This window comes from Ochlerotatus camptorhynchus, unplaced genomic scaffold (genome assembly GCF_037179485.1).
Source record: "Ochlerotatus camptorhynchus isolate MF236.1 unplaced genomic scaffold, CSIRO-AGI_Acam_v1.1 ptg000070l, whole genome shotgun sequence".
NCBI lineage: Eukaryota > Metazoa > Arthropoda > Insecta > Diptera > Culicidae > Ochlerotatus > Ochlerotatus camptorhynchus.
Window position 1 is genome coordinate 7,134,411 of NW_027040560.1, and position 16,190 is coordinate 7,150,600.

General features: G+C 40.1%; 1 protein-coding gene across 9 annotated transcripts in view; it reads right to left on the reverse strand.

Annotated features, from left to right (window-relative positions):
* The window catches only part of kmr (kramer), a 59,752-nt gene that overhangs the window by 42,209 nt on the left and 1,353 nt on the right, over positions 1-16,190 (reverse strand). The window contains exon 1 of one of the 9 annotated variants that reach the window (XM_065217042.1): positions 16,033-16,188. The exons of the other annotated variants lie outside the window; for them this stretch is intronic. Coding sequence (XP_065073114.1) covers positions 16,033-16,061 — 29 coding nt within the window. The 5' untranslated portion in view covers positions 16,062-16,188. Of the gene's footprint in view, positions 1-16,032; positions 16,189-16,190 lie in introns of those variants that run through there. 9 annotated transcript variants of the gene reach the window in all.

Genomic DNA, 16,190 nt, shown 5'->3' on the forward strand with positions numbered 1-16,190 from the left:
TTTTATTTTCCGAGATTTTTACTGTACTTACTGAAAATGTAGTGCAAAAAGCGTACAACTCCTTTAGCTGGTGGATTTTGGACACCCGGAAACTTTTTCAATAATTTCCCGTCTTTCCCGTATTTGTGCTGTGTTTGGTTATTGAAAACATTAGGACCGAAAGTGACCTCGGAATGGACGTGAATTACCAGGCATTCTCAAATGGGTGACTGGATCTATAGTATAGCTATCACATTCTAACTCCCGGACTAAAGCTGCTTGCAATTGTCAATTCAAGCATTATTGAAAGCAGATTACTTCCATAATACCATGGGTGTTAGAGTGAATACACATGCATACACACACATGAGTTTAATTTTCAACAACAATTAAAATTAGATTGGATTTAAGATGGAATTGGAATGAGGTTTTATTGAATTTGGCATAGATTTAGATTTCAGTTGAACATAATTTGGATTGCATTTCCATTGAATCAAATAAGATTGAATGTGAATTTAGTTTTCATTTGATTTGAACGGGGTTGCGGAGTCGAGTTGATTCGGGTTAAAAGTTCAAATTTTGGGATTTGATTGAAAATTTGGCTTCCATTTAGAACCACAAAGTCATTCCCAACGAAATGTAATAAAGCTGCTCTGCACTTATTTTCGAAAATGAAACATCCGTATAATTTCTTGCACACCCTTTGGCGCTGCACACTCGAGTGAGAACGATGGAGAAGGGAAGGGAGGAGCTGTTTCAAAAATAGCCGGAATTCTTTCCCCTATCCACCACCGAACCCGACACCACCCGCAATTGGTGGGTGGGAAGGTAACCAAGAAACGCGAATGGAAAAAAGGGAGAGTCAGCATCATAGAATATTTTCGTTTCGAGTAGCTTTTGTTTACTGGAGCAAGCCCCGCTTTACCCTTCCCGTTTGATTGTTCACCAGGGGAGGGATGGGGAGGGGTAGCAGACGCGGGGAACTTTTTGCTACAACTGCAACGCATTGCGACGTTACCGCAGTTCAGAATGTGTGTATTCAGCTTGGACGGCTGGGGTCCGGTTGTTTTTGTTGTCGCTCCGGTTGATCAGCTTAGTGGTTAGTGCTCTCGGAATGTCAATTAGATGATTTATGATTGCGCAAAGGAAAAGAAAAATGGGTTGCTTCGGTTTTACGTCTGCGCCCGTTTTACTACTAGAGACCGCTATCCACTTCGGCGACAGCAAAATGTGCAAGGAAGCGATAGATTTTTATCAATCTCTCCTCGTAAATCATTTAATGTGCGATTTGCGGAAAGCAATAGGTGTACTTTTTCTGCACAGAAAATGAAAATAGACACCGACAGACAGCAATTAAGGTGTAAACACGCTGAATTATTTGGTGGAATGTGGTACAATTAAAAGCAGCGTACGGTGTGCGGGTGGAGGCCCGTTGTGTTTTCTTCAATCGGTTGTTTAAAACAGCATCATACTAAAATTGAGCCAATTAATTCAGCGATATGTATCAAAAAACGAGGTGTTACCCATTGTCTTGTGAAGGCAATAAGCGGTACGTGAAATTCATTATTAAAGGAATTACGCTAAACATGCATTTTGATGTTCTGCTGTCGCTAAACGGTTGGTAGATTTTATGACTGATTGCCTTGTTTTCTGAATGATTTATGGATGGCCGTGATGACATTATCATAATATTTTGGAAATCGTTTGGTTGTTGAAGCTCATGTAATCAATATTTATTGGTGATTTGCTGGAGGTTTAATACGCTTTTTCGAGCATTGATACAATAAGACAAGTAAGTCAAAATTACACCCAAAACAGACCATCATTTAAGAATTTATAAATTCTGCAATACGTCACCGGCCTCCAACGTAACCGACACATAAAATCCCATAAATGAAATTGAATAAGAGGAAAATGGACTTCAGCTGCAGTGAAATAGCCGAACGTGTTACTGTTGCTGTATTTTTTTTGTTATTGTTGCTGCAGCCGCTGCTATTCAGTATCTCAACTTTGGTGGTCATCACATGTTTGTATACTACACACACGACGGCGAGCGCTCGAAGATGCAAACACATGCCAGCGCGGTGTGTAATTAGGTGATTATTTTTGGAGAAAAACAAAATGCCAACCCCCCTCAACAACGGCGCAAACTGACCAGGCGCTGCTGCTGCACGGGGAACCCAAAAATTAAATGAGCTTTATTCGACAGATAAATAATCGAATGACGTGTTAATTTTACAATTTTCCTCCGACTGCAGGTTCGATTATGGAGACGCTTGGTCACAACAGCAGCAATAGTAGTGCCAGTTGTAAGCCAATTAATCGGATTATTTCTCTAATAGCCTGACTGGACTGGACTGATCGAACTGGCTCACGCCGAGGGGAAACCTCCACGTAACGTTTCGCGGTCCGAAGACTAGGGTCTGATGCCGCTGCCGGGGCGCCAATTTGGGGGAAATTAAAACGAGGCAACCGGCCGATGCGGTGTGTCTGTCTGTCTATTTGGGTGTGTTGATGAGTTGATTTTTGAATCAATCGATGTTGATTGGCAGCAAGGGGTTGGCCGGAATTGGGTGGTGTTGCCTTTTTGGGCGAACCAATAAGCCCAATCGATGAGGTGAGGTGTGAGGTGCACTTTGGAAAGAGTATCCTCGTGCGCCTAAATGAATGTTATTGTTGTACGGATCATTAGAAAGTGCATTTAAGCGAAGACATCATTTACACAGAAATGATTATGTTTTGCGAAACCTTTGAATGGGTTCATTACTTGGGTTTCGTGTCTTGTAAGATTGAACAAAATTGTTCTTGGCTATTATTGTCTATTACCGCTGTAAGTCTTTTGTGATACTTTACTTTGCCATTTTCTTTTAATCACTTCGGTTCCATTTTGCGTAGTGATTTTTAAACTACTTTTAAAGGATGCAGTCTTTTCCGTGCAAGACTGTCGTTCCCTCATAGAATCGGCCAGTATTTTTGCACTAATCTTGATTAACATTAAATTTTACTCTAGAATGATCAACTTTGACATGTTAACGTTTTCCGTAAGAATCAATTGAGCTGATTTTTTTTTATTTAAGCACCTGTCCGATAGATTGATAATCCTGGGGTAAGTTCGAAGGATCCAGAGGAAAGGTATTAAGACTCACATGCGTAAAAAACAAACGGTAATACAGGGTGGCTACTGAATCGGGAAAACCGGGAATCGAAAAACAACCGGGAAATAACTAGGATTTTGATTTGAACCTTTGTTTGGTTTTGCCTTTATTAATCAAATTTTGTTAATAAGAAAGTCCAAAATTTCTTCTAACTCAAAATTCTTAACGTTCCTTTAGTACGAGATACCAAAAATTAAGTCTGAGATATAAAAACGGAGTTTCATAAATTTGCCAATTTATGTAAATCATATCAGAATCCTAAAAAAATCCAAACCTCAAACATTTGAGTTTTGGTTAACTTCGATATCTCAAAATTGTTTGATGTCCTATGACCAGCAGTTTGAATAACTGCGCAAGTTTTAGAACCTTAAGATTTTCATAAAAGTTTACCTCAGATTTTTCTTGAATTTCTTATCATAATCCTCTAGGAAATATGCTCAGGATTCTCCTGCTCTTGGAATTCAGCCAAAGTATTGTCCCAAAATAATGTTGGAATTCACATTAAAATTTCGTGGAAGTATTTCTCAGAGAACCTCAAAGAATTTCCTTCAAACTATTTTGGGAATTCGATTCCCTTTGAATTCTTCTCAAAATTCCTCGAAAAAATTCGGCTGAGTCTTCCTCAGGACCTGGAATGCTGCTTAGAATTCCTTGTAAATTTGCTTAAAAACTTTTTATCAACAATAGTACGCCACAATACTCGGTTTGCGGCTGCCGCTCTCCATCCTCGGTCATGCCCAATGCTCGCTAGATCACGCTCTACCTGGTCCGCCCATCGTGCTCTCTGCACTCCACGCCTTCTTGTCCCAACCGGATCAGTAGCGAACACCAACTTTGCAGGGTTGTTGTCCGGCATTATTGCAACATGCCCTGCCCACCGCATCCTTCCGGCTTTGGCCACCTTCTGGATGCTGGGTTCGCCGTAGAGTACAGCGAGCTCGTGGTTCATTCTTCGCCGCCACTCACCGTTCTCCTGCACACCGCCGAAGATCGTCCTTAGCACACGTCGCTCGAAAACTCCGAGTGCTTGCAGGTCCTCCTCGAGCATAGTCCATGTCTCGTGTCCATAGAGGACCACCGGTCTTATTAGCGTTCTGTACATGGTACATTTGGTGCGGGGGTGAATCTTTTTTGACCGTAGTTTCTTCTGGAGCCCGTAGTAGGCACGACTTCCACTGATGACGCGCCTTCGTATTTCACGATTCACATTGTTGTCAGCCGTCATTAAGGATCCAAGGTAAACGAATTCTTCCACTACCTCGAAAGTATCCCCGTCTATCGTGACATTACTTCCTAGACGAATCCTGTCATGTTCGGTTCCGCCTACTAGCATGTACTTTGTTTTTGACGCACTCACCACCAGTCCGACCTTTGCTGCTTCGTGTTTCAGGCGGGTGTATAGGTCTGGCACCGTTCCAAATGTTCTTTCGATAATGTCCATGTCGTCCGCAAAGCACACAAATTGACCGGATTTCGTGAAAATCGTACCCCGGCTCGTCGCATTACACCTTCTAGAGCGATGGAAGAGTAGGCATGAGAGTCCTTCACCTTGCCGCAGTTCCCGGCGAGATTCGAATGAACTGGATAGTTCACCCGTACATCGTTGCTTTGATCAGTCTGATCAGCTTCCCAGGAAAGCCGTTCTCGTCCATGATTTTCCATAGCTCTGTGCGGTCGATGCTGTCGTATGCCGCCTTAAAGTCGATGAACAAATGATGCGTTGGGACCTGGTATTCACGGCATTTCTGGAGGATTTGCCGTACGGTGAAGATCTGGTCCGTTGTCGATCGGCCGTCAATGAAGCCGGCTTGATAACTTCCCACGAACTCGGTCATTTTAGGTGATAGACGACGGAAGATGATCTGGGATAGCACTTTGTAGGCGGCATTCAAAATGGTGATCGCTCTGAAGTTCTCACATTCCAAATGGTCGCCTTTCTTGTGAATGGGGCAGATTACCCCCTTCTTCCACTCCTCCGGTAGCTGTTCTGTTTCCCAGATCCTGACTATCATCCGGTGCAGGCAGGAGGCCAACTTTTCTGGGCCCATCTTGATGAGTTCGGCTGAGATACCATCCTTACCAGCTGCTTTGTTGTTTTTGAGCTGCTGAATGGAGTCCTTAACTTCCCTCAGCGTGGGAGTTGGGTCAGTTCTGTCCTCTGCTGCACTGACGTAGTCGTTTCCTCCATTGCGCTGGTCTCCCGTGCCGACGTTCTCCTTGCCATTCAGGTGCGCATCGAAGTGCTGCTTCCACCTTTCAATCACCTCACGTCCGTCCGTCAAGAGGCTCCCGTCCTTATCCTTGCACATTTCGGCTCGCGGCACGAAGCCGTTGCGGGATGCGTTGAGCTTCTGGTAGAACATTCGTGTTTCTTGGGAACGGCACAGCAGTTCCATTTCCTCGCACTCCGCTTCTTGCAGGCGGCGTTTTTTCTTCCGAAAGATGCGGGTCTGCTGTTTCCGCTTCTGTTTATACCGTTCCACGTTCTGTCGGGTTCCATGCTGCAGCATTACCGCCCGCGCTGCGTTCTTCTCCTCCAAAATCGCTCTGCACTCCTCGTCGAACCATTCATTCCGTCGACTTCTTTCCACGTACCCGATGGTGCTCTCGGCTGCGTCGGTGATGGCTGCTTTTACTGTACTCCAGCAGTCCTCTAGAGGGGGCACATCAAGCTCGCCCTCCTCTGGTAACGCTGCCTCGAGATTCTGCGCGTATGCTAAGGCGACATCCGGTTGCTTCAGTCGCTCTAGGTTGTACCGTGGCGGGCGTCGGTACCGTACACTGTTGATGACGGAAAGTTTTGGGCGCAGTTTGACCATTACCAGGTAGTGGTCAGAGTCGATGTTAGCGCCACGATAGGTCCTGACGTCGATAATGTCGGAGAAGTGCCGTCCATCAATCAGAACGTGGTCGATTTGCGATTCCGTCTGCTGTGGTGATCTCCAGGTGTAACGATAGGGGAGGCTGTGTTGGAAGAAGGTGCTACGTATGGCCATGTTCTTGGAGGCGGCGAAATCGATGAGTCGTATGCCGTTCCCGTTCGTCAGCTGGTGAGCGCTGAACTTTCCAATCGTCGGTCTGAATTCCTCCTCCTGGCCTACCTGAGCGTTTAGGTCTCCTATGATGATCTTGACGTCGTGGCTTGGGCAGCGATAGTACTCGCGGTCGAGCTGCGCGTAAAATGCGTCCTTGTCATCATCAGTGCTTCCGGAGTGAGGGCTGTGCACGTTGATTATGCTAAAGTTGAAGAATCGGTCCTTGATCCTCAACCTGCACATTCTTTCGTCGATCGGCCACCAACCGATCACGCGCTTCTGCATTTCGTCCATCACGATGAAAGCTGTGCCCAGCTCGCGTGTGTTGCCGCAACTCTGGTAGATGGTATGATTACCTCTGAACGTTCGCACCATGGATCCTGTCCAACACACCTCCTGCAGCGCTACGATGCCGAATCCGCGGTCCTTCAGTAGATTGGCGAGTATTCGGGTGCTCCCGATGAAATTGAGAGATCGACAGTTCCACGTGCCGAGGTTCCAATCGCAAGTCCTATTTCGTCGCTGGGGTCGTTGCCGTTGGTCTCGGTTCGTATTTCTCTGTTGCTGATTTTCCGTTGCAATGCTTTTTTAAGGAGCTACAATGTTCTTCAAATATTTCTCAAAATTACCTGGAACTTCTCCTCGGAATTTCTTTAAAATTAGCTCTAGAGTATCTTAAAATTGTGTTCAAACGATGCACAGTGATCCAGAATGCAGATTTAGATTGAGGTTGAATGATATGTTTTGAGCCTGGAATTGAAACTTTAGACTAAAAGTCTCTTCTACAAAGTTGTTCCTTATAGTTAGGCTCTCATTTTTATGACAATGAATTCTAAGGTGGTTCTTATTATCATTAAAATCAAAAATTTAACTTTTTTGTTTGAATAAATTAAGGTATACATTTTTCGGCAAAGTTATAGCTGGTCTTATTTCAAGCAACTTTGTTTTAAAAACTTTTTGGTATCTCTTAAATTGACCGATTTATAGCTATTGTTTTTTTTTAATTGAGTTAGGGTGTCTCTAAAAAACAGTTGTTTTGCGCTAGCTTTCTTATTTAAAAGGTGTCTTCAAATAACTTTTAGATCTTTAGAAGGCGCAAAAAATAACATACCTCAATTTTTTCCATATTATTGAAAATAATATACGCCCTTTTAAATGCCGTGAAAAAAAAAGTTTTTTCTTTGTTTGCCCCAACCAGAGATATTAACATTTGAAAAGGGCATATTTTTAGTAGAAAAACGTCAATAACTCTTGATCGGCGGAAGATATTGACTAGCTTTGTGCAGCGAAAATTTGCGCCTTCTAAAGATCTAAAATTTATTTAAAGGCACCTTTGCTGAGAAATTTGAAATAGGAAAACTAGAGCAAAACAACTTTTTTTAGAGGCACCCTAACTCAATTTAAAAAAATAACTCTAAATCGGTCAATTTAAGAGATATTAAAAATTGCTTGAAATTAGCTCAGCTATAACTTTGCCGAAGAATGTATACCTTTATTTATTGAAACAAAAAAGTTATGTATACTAATTTATTTAAATTATGAAAAAAAAACACAATTTGATGCAATCTTGAAGTATTAATACCATGTAGTTATTTATATGACACCGGAAAAACCGGGAATTTAATTTCTTAAATTCAGAGGCCACCCTGGTAATATCAATTCTTGGTGGCCATGAGCAGATAAACATTGAGGAGACTCGAGATAAGTTTAATTTAAAATTCTGACTTCCACGATAAACTCAGATAGCCTGCAATAGCCGGCTGCCTAACGTCAAGTTAAGAAAACTTCCCTTGTAAATTTAGTTTAATTCAAATCAAGAGAATCCAGTTTAAATAACTAATAGAAAATAATAATCAAGACTTCAATTATAAAGTTCACAAGTCCTCGAACAAATATCCATAAGACCATACATCAGCAAATACGGAAGATTCAAGCCGTCAATAGTTTTCTGGGCCTTTCTTTAAAGTCTGTTGAGTAAACTCTCTCCTAAGAAAATCCCAATGTTACTTTAAAACTCATTCTGATGCCCGCTAAAGTAATGTTTGGTAACTTTACAACCCCTTGCTTTTTCGATTTGTATTGAGGTCCCCAACAGCTGTGCCGAATTTGAAAAAAATTTGGATTAAAGTTTGTATGGGAAGCAGATATAAACTATTCATTTGCATGTCAATAATTCACACATCGCTCAATTTGTAAACTTTCACTTAAGTTATATATACGCTTTAAGGTATGCGTGGAGCTCTTTGTCTAAAGTAAAAGGAAAATAACTTTTCGATTTGAAACCAGTAACGCTGGTAGATCACCTTTTCGTGGTGCGTTACTGGTATAAGATCTACCAACGAACCCTAGTCCTGACAATTTCAAACTAGGGAAACAGGATTTATCAGTAATCAAAGGAACACTCTTTAGTCCTTGTTACTTTTTAAACCAGGCCCGGGTAGGGACCCCGTTTAGAATTTTTATATTGTATATTTCAAATAAAAGATATTGTTTATATTCATAGACTATACATATTCCTTTTCCCTTTGCCTTTCTCCCTTTCCTCTTATTTTTTTAGAACGCTAGTAATGGCGCTATAACAACAACAGACAAGAGTTAGTGTTCATGTCCCAACCGTTAGAGGAAAATGGAGCATCACTTATCCATTCTAGCCTAGATACTTCCAACGACCAACAAATCTTATAATTACCAAAAACGGAACGAGAGTCCACGTTTCATCCATTGATTGGAAACTGAAACATCACCCGACGTTTTCTGAATAATCTTACCCCTTAAATACCGCACAGTAGGCCTGACCGTTTTGGTATGTGTGACGCATCTTCGATGTGAAAAATATATCAAATAGAAAATAATGGATCATTTTCCACGATGCTTCCAAGCACTGGCTGTTTGATGTTAGATTAGATTAGATTAGGCTTCACTGTTCAATCAATTTACGTATTCGTTCAATCTCTCAGTTTTGACAAGCAAATGAATAGATTCAGACCGTAAACAAATTAATTAAAAGTAGACATACTTGTTGGGCTCCTTAATGCAAATTGGAAACGCAGTATGGTGCAGATGACTGTAAAGTTTACCCACGCTATTGGATATACGACGTTTTCAGTCTTGCAGTCGGAATGCTCTGAACTAGAGAGGGTCTAGTAGAAGAGAGCCAAACGAATTGTCAAAGCCAGAGCCAATCGAGCAGCACCTGGCAGTGTTGCTAGAAATCACCTAGGCATAGGTTGCCAAGGTAGATTGTTTTGAATCCGCTCCAATCTCTCTACTATCACTCTGAACTTACACTTGAAGTCTTCTGGACTCTCGTCTGAATTATCCCGAATATACTCTCAAAGGCAGCGTTGCCAGTATTTTCCAGATTTTCGGTCATCCGGCCAGATACACAGACAGATCACGTATATTTCCAGATTTTTAAAATATGTTTAAGATTTTCCCAGATTTTTCAAACATATTGCTTTAAAAATATCATTGCAATTGGTTTACACTGTAATAAAAATCAAAATTTCAATATGGGGGAATTTTCTCATTTTTTTTTATTTAGAGAAATCGAAAAATGTTCAGAATTGAAAACAGTAAATTCAGCCTTGAAAAATTAGGAAGGCTATTGAGTTACAGCAGTCTGAATTTCTTTGGTATTCTAAATTGCCCTAGAATTTCAGAATTTTGAGGTAATTTTGAAAATAGTTTGCGTGAAGTGTGAGGTGAGTTCCATCCAGTTGTAAGCTTCATGGTCGTGCGGTGTTACCCGTCCTTCAGGCGTATTGTGAGGGCCACGAAGTGAGGGTTCAATTCCCGCTCCAGCCAGTGGAACTTTTCGCAACCTGGTTGTGGAGTGTTGTCAGTTTTCTAGCGTTTAGTTTTCAGTCTGTGCAACCTCTGGTTGAAGACAGTGTCAGCTGTCTTTTAAAAAATCTGATGACAATTGCATGGAGATTTTGTAAAGAATGGAAATAGAATTCGGAAGAGAAATCAAAGAAAATTCATAAGATAAAACTTAGGGAGTATACTGATACGAATCGTGAGAATAATTTCAATGGAATTCTGTCCAATGTTTCAATGGAGATTCATTTCTATAAAATTTTAAGAAAGTCAATCGGAATTATGCCAAAATAATGTCTGGTAATTTCTGGTAGACTTTCAATGACATTTTGGCAAAGTATTTGAGTACTTAGCAAATACTGAAGAGGATTTCAACACACATCTGACATTACCTACAAAGCAGCTCAAAGGGAATTATCGGATAGGTCTGAGAATAGTGTAACGGTCATTCTGAAGAGTGTACCAAGGAAATTATTAAGAATATTCTAAGGGAACTTCATAGAGACAGATGAAAACAAAATTATGCCAATTCTTGGAAAATATTACCAGTTTGAGGGAATTGTGGAATCGGAGGGTTTTTAAGAGATTACAAGAGAACTCTTAGAATGTTACTGAAAAAGTTTGGACATTATCAAGATTATTTTAGGGGAATCCAGAAAAGATGTATGATGGAATTCAAGGATAATTCAAATGGAACTCTGAAAAAAGGACGAAGATATCCTGTAATGAGTTCCAAGTAAATGCAGACTACCAAAAAAATTCATGATCTGGGACCCATGAAATATAAAAAAAAAAATCGCTTTCATATTTCCATTTTAGTTATATAAGACGTATTATGCTACTGCATCAAAAAGTAAGGACTACATCGACTATTAGTTTAAAAAATCCATCCCATCAAAGTTGCTTGATTCTTTGCTTCTAATTATTTTAAAAAAAGTTACAGTTTAAAAAGCAATTCTTAAAATAATTTCTGCAGTATTTTACCAAAGATTTAACTTAATTTTTGAAATGCTGTGTAATTCATAAACATTTTGGTACTTTGAATGAATTCCAGATGATCATACTGACCGATTTTTACGGGAGATTGGCACTTCACTTTGGCTTCAATAGCATTATGTAAAAAACATGATTTTTGGAGCCTTCCAGATTTTTCCAGATTTTATATTTTAACTGGTCCAGATTTTTCTGAAAATGACCTGGCAGCGCTGCAAAGGCCACACAAAGAAAAAGACCTTCCGATAGGTTCCGAACTTCGAACGAGCCTTATAGGAGTGCACTACCCACGTTCCTGAAGTTTTCTGTGTCCACCTTTGAAACCATGTGACGAATTTCATGCCAAAGCATCATCTCAGATTTCTATGAAACTTTGTGGGTGTAAAGACTTTGTCTACATGAGTAATTTTACTCAGGGTAAGTGTACCAGTTTTGACTATAGTTTCCCATTTTGGCCATATTCATGCGTTTTGTGGGTGATATGTGTATGCACTCCGATGAATAATACTTGAATCACCAATCTAATCAGTTTAAGATCCCAAACATGTCAAAACATGGCCAACAAAGGTGCATTTCCCCTAATTGTTTTTTTTCTCAAATTATATTCATATGTCATTCAATTATATAAATATTTAACGATAACCTATCGATCCAACTTAGTGGAAGAATCAAAACGTTGGAAATTGTGCTCTCAAGTGCACCTTAAGTTAAAAAGGCAGAGTGTGGATTTTTGATAGGGAGATTAGCAGCGCTAAAGTATCTATTTTAAAATGGATTAACTGAAAATTAAATTGGATTTAACGTAAGCATTCTTGACAGTAAACTTAACTGGAATTCACATATAGAGCAGGTTGGTAATAAGGCAGTAAATGCTCTTTGGATAAGTAAGAAAACTTTTGGTAGGAAATCGGGCCTAAAACCAAAAATGATTCACTGGATTTATTTGACGATTGTAAGACCCAGAATATCCTACGCATCATTGGTTTGGTGGCCGAAAACTAATGAAAAATCGGCTCAGCAGAAGCTGGGGAGACTGCAAAGTCTTGCAATGAGCAGCACACCGAGTATGTCACTACTTTATCTGCTTCCGTTGCATCAATTTATCCAATTAGAAGCTGAAAGGAGCGCCTTAAAGGTTAAACGAACAAAGTACTTCTTTGAAGGTGTTGTATGAATGTTTGATATTGATTCTCTTGTAATAAAAAATGAAGACTGGATGGAGAAAAAAATATAATTTCGATCGTTTATACAATGCAGCAGAATTTGATTGTAATGTTTGGGAAAGTGGAGGACCAAACATCAGTCCAGGTTCAACTGTTTTTTTATACAGGTCCAGGGATAGATATCTCAATATCTATGGGTTACTGGCCAACCGTGTATGTCTCATAGTCAAGCAGCATTAAATGCTTTAAAATCAGCAACATGCAATTCAAAACTCGCATGGGAATGTGCAATGTCACTTCAGAAATTGGCCTGTCAAAACCAAGTAAACCTATATTGGGTTCCTGGCCACTGTGGAATTGAAGGGAATGAAAAAGCCGACCCGTTAGCCAGGCTAGGATCATCTCAGCAATTCATAGGACCAGAACCATTCTGTGGATTTCTGCTTGTTCTCTTAAAATTTGAATTGCTAGGCAGTCGAAACGGTTCTTAATTCCGAATATTTCAATGACTAGCAAAATTCTCAAAATAATCAAAGAAAGATCTCAGTGTCTAATACTGGTTTGATAACAGGACATTGTCCATGTAAATATCATTTGAAGTTAATAGGAAAACTTCAATGGGATATGTGTCGATTCTGTGGCATAGAAAAGAAAGACTCTGAACACCTGCTATGCTCTTGTGCAGCAATCTTCAATAAAAGGCGTATTTTTCTGGATAAGGAGCTGGCAGAACCCTTTGATATTTGGAATGCAGGTCCCAGTCAAGTAGTACATTTCATTCGAAATGTAATACCTGGCTGGAAAAATGCTTTTGGTCAGTCTATGTCGGTCGCTTCACAAAATAGTGATACGACATAACTGATGAAGCAATATAACAACGGGGAATATCACAATTGATCAAAGTAATGGTCGCAGTGATGAATATACCCAACACGAAAAAATCAGTAGTAGAAATGAAAAAGTCTCGAAAGAGCGATCCATCCTTGCCTACAGGCGTTTATATGAGCTTATAGGACCGTGTGGAACACTTGGGCTAAAGTGAAAGCACAGACAAACAGACATAACACTCGCAAGTTGTTTATCGAACAAGCATTTGACGGTCAATTTTTTTTTATTAAATTAAGCAGTGTAAAAGTATCGTAGTTGATAGTACCGCCACCTGTGGCGCGCATAGTCATTTCCCTTGAGTTTGACGTTTACACACTACCGCCATCTGTTCAGCGTACTACCCACCACAGTGTACTCAACAGATGGCGGTAATGTTTTAGCGACGATGCTTTGCAGTGAGAAATATTCAATGTGTTATGTCTGTTTGTCTGTGGTGAAAGATTAGTAGCTTTTTGTACAAAGATCAAATCGAGATTTGGTGAAATTTGAGCAATATTTAGATTTTTGCATGTACGATTTCAAAAATCCATATCCTTAATGTTTAAATCAAAAATAATTAATTTTAAAAACTTGAAAGCCTACTTAGGCTTAAGAAGTGAGTTGATTGAGTATAAGTAGTAATGTAAATCGTTTTTCCTTGGCTTAAAACATAATAAGTATCTTTTAACTCATCGTTATATTAGCGCGTCATTCATGCACGTTTATTGTTGTAAGTAGTTTGCAAATAATCTTATCTAAATAATCTTATTTTTCTTTTTAGCAATTCGATTGGAGTGATCTAAGCTGACGGAGGACAAACTCATAAGCATCATAAACTACCGATTGTTAGCCATTACATGGGCATTCTTAGTAATGATATCTATTTTTCAGGTCGAAAGAAGCTTGAATGGCCCTACAAAAAATGCACCATGTCGTTGATTCAAGTGGAATGCCACACATTTTATTTAAATCTCTTTAATCTTAACTTTTCCTCATTTGATTATATATAATTTCTATCACTTACTTTACTTTCATTTGTTTAAGATTGTTGGAATCATTCGCTTGACAATTTGAAAAGACTTGAAGGTTTTGTGCCTACGGGAGAAAGAGATGCCAGCAATTCTCACTCCCACGGTTTTTCCCTTTACCATTAAAAAAATAAAAAATAAATAAATATATCTACATACATTTAACGTCAACCACTGCGTAATTATTCTAAGTTACGAAACCTCACCTCATTAATTATTACCTGCCGTGTTCCTCATGTTCCATGTTGGAAAGAATGAACTAGGGGAAATTGATGTAATGTCGGCCTAAATGCCCCTAATTTGGGCCCATACATAAATTCAGCAAACGACTAAAATTTCAATAGCGACCAAAAATATCCACTAGTTCCGTCCAAATGACGCGTTCATCTAGATGAAATTGATAAAGAGCAGATTTTTAAGCGATCGGCCCAATCTTAGATCCATAGGCCAACATTAAAGCCGTTTCCCCTATGTATATGTTTTATATCAATTGAATTTTCATATACAAGCCGGCAACAGGAGAGTGCAATAGGCAAAGCAGAGTATCGCAGAAACCCGGGATATACACTATATCATACTATCCTTGTTTAGGTAAATGAGCATCATCAGCGGAGGAACCTATTTACCAGCTATATTACTACGCGTTAGAAAAATAATTCACTGCTAGCATCGCCGGCTGGGCGTATCCTATGGCTTACCAGACCTACTAACAATACTCCACCCTACCCGTGACATTTATGAGATATCGTAGAGTTCTATGCAAACCCTCTTAAGTAAATGTTGGACTAACATTCCTTCCCCATCCCCACCAGTTGCAAGGACGGGGCCAGGACGGGGCCAGGACAGATCTGAGCTGTCAGTTTAGAACTCGTACCACCTACGATTGTGTGCAACTTGAATTATGCTGTGCTATGCTATGCAAATGAATAGGATCGTTCCGCTTTCTATACATTCTCTCATACAAATTTTAAAATTCTCCCGCAAATCGAGGTTATAACCAAACTTGTTCAAATTTTGCACAGTTGTTGGGAACCTCAATACGCATTGAAAGAGGGACAGTTTTAGAATTTGTCAGCCATTGTCAAAAATATAGGATAATAAATCCTCAACTTCTATAACGGAATGTTTATACCATGCTACCACACCTAATTCCATCAATCAATCAGTACAACGTGATCTGGAATCAAACATATTTGGTTCATTTTTGATAAATTCTCATGTGCTAGTCTCTCGTCTGTTGCTTTATTTACCACCTCTTCTTATGTTACTGTTATAAGCCCTTTTGAATTGTGAATCCCAATTGTATGTTCAAGATTATATACGTGCTGAAACCTGGTTCAATTACATTACATAACGCGTCTGGACGATATGTGGTACTTGGGACGAGCCTTCAAGTCCGCATGGTAATTTGTTTATTTACTTCAATTCGCTACATGTTCTCTAGTTCAGAATACGTGGGACACAGTGTGCGACAGGTGTCAGTGACTCGCACCCCTTGCCTGAACACGTAACGGTCGCGCAGTGCTAGAGCGTCCGCTGAGTGCGTTTATACAGGTGAAGGTTGGTTTTGTTTCTGGTGTTGACCGTGAAAATGACGCAGGAGCATTTTCACGCTTTAATAATGATTAAATCAATGACCTTGTCGCTGAAGATGCGCTCGAGCTATCGCATCCGCAACTAAGGGTCATGGATCTTTGGCACAACTACGCGGGTTAATTTATCTTCCCAGGGCTGGTGGAGCTGCTGGCTGGTTTTAGCTGGCATTGCGACTACTGGCCGCCACAGCGTCGTATACCAGAGTAAAAAAGACGGGGAAAAATAACAACTCAGCATCTCGAGGCAACAGCCAGCGTCTTGTGGTGGTGTAGGTTTTCGTTTCCCTCTTTTAAGATATACACACCGAATATGATTATTTCACTCTCTTGGCTCTTGTGTGGCTCTGCGCTGCTGCTGCTGCTGCTGGTGAACACATATGAATACTAAAACCTACCTTTTTGACTCTGTGTAAGCATGAAACATTCCTTTCAAACTGGTATCGATGTGACCGTACGTGTTACATTAGTATTTAACAAAGTCACTGGCCTATTTAATATCTTTTCCACGTTAATTTTTCGACTCATTTTCTTCTCCTTCTCGCCCGCAGTCAAC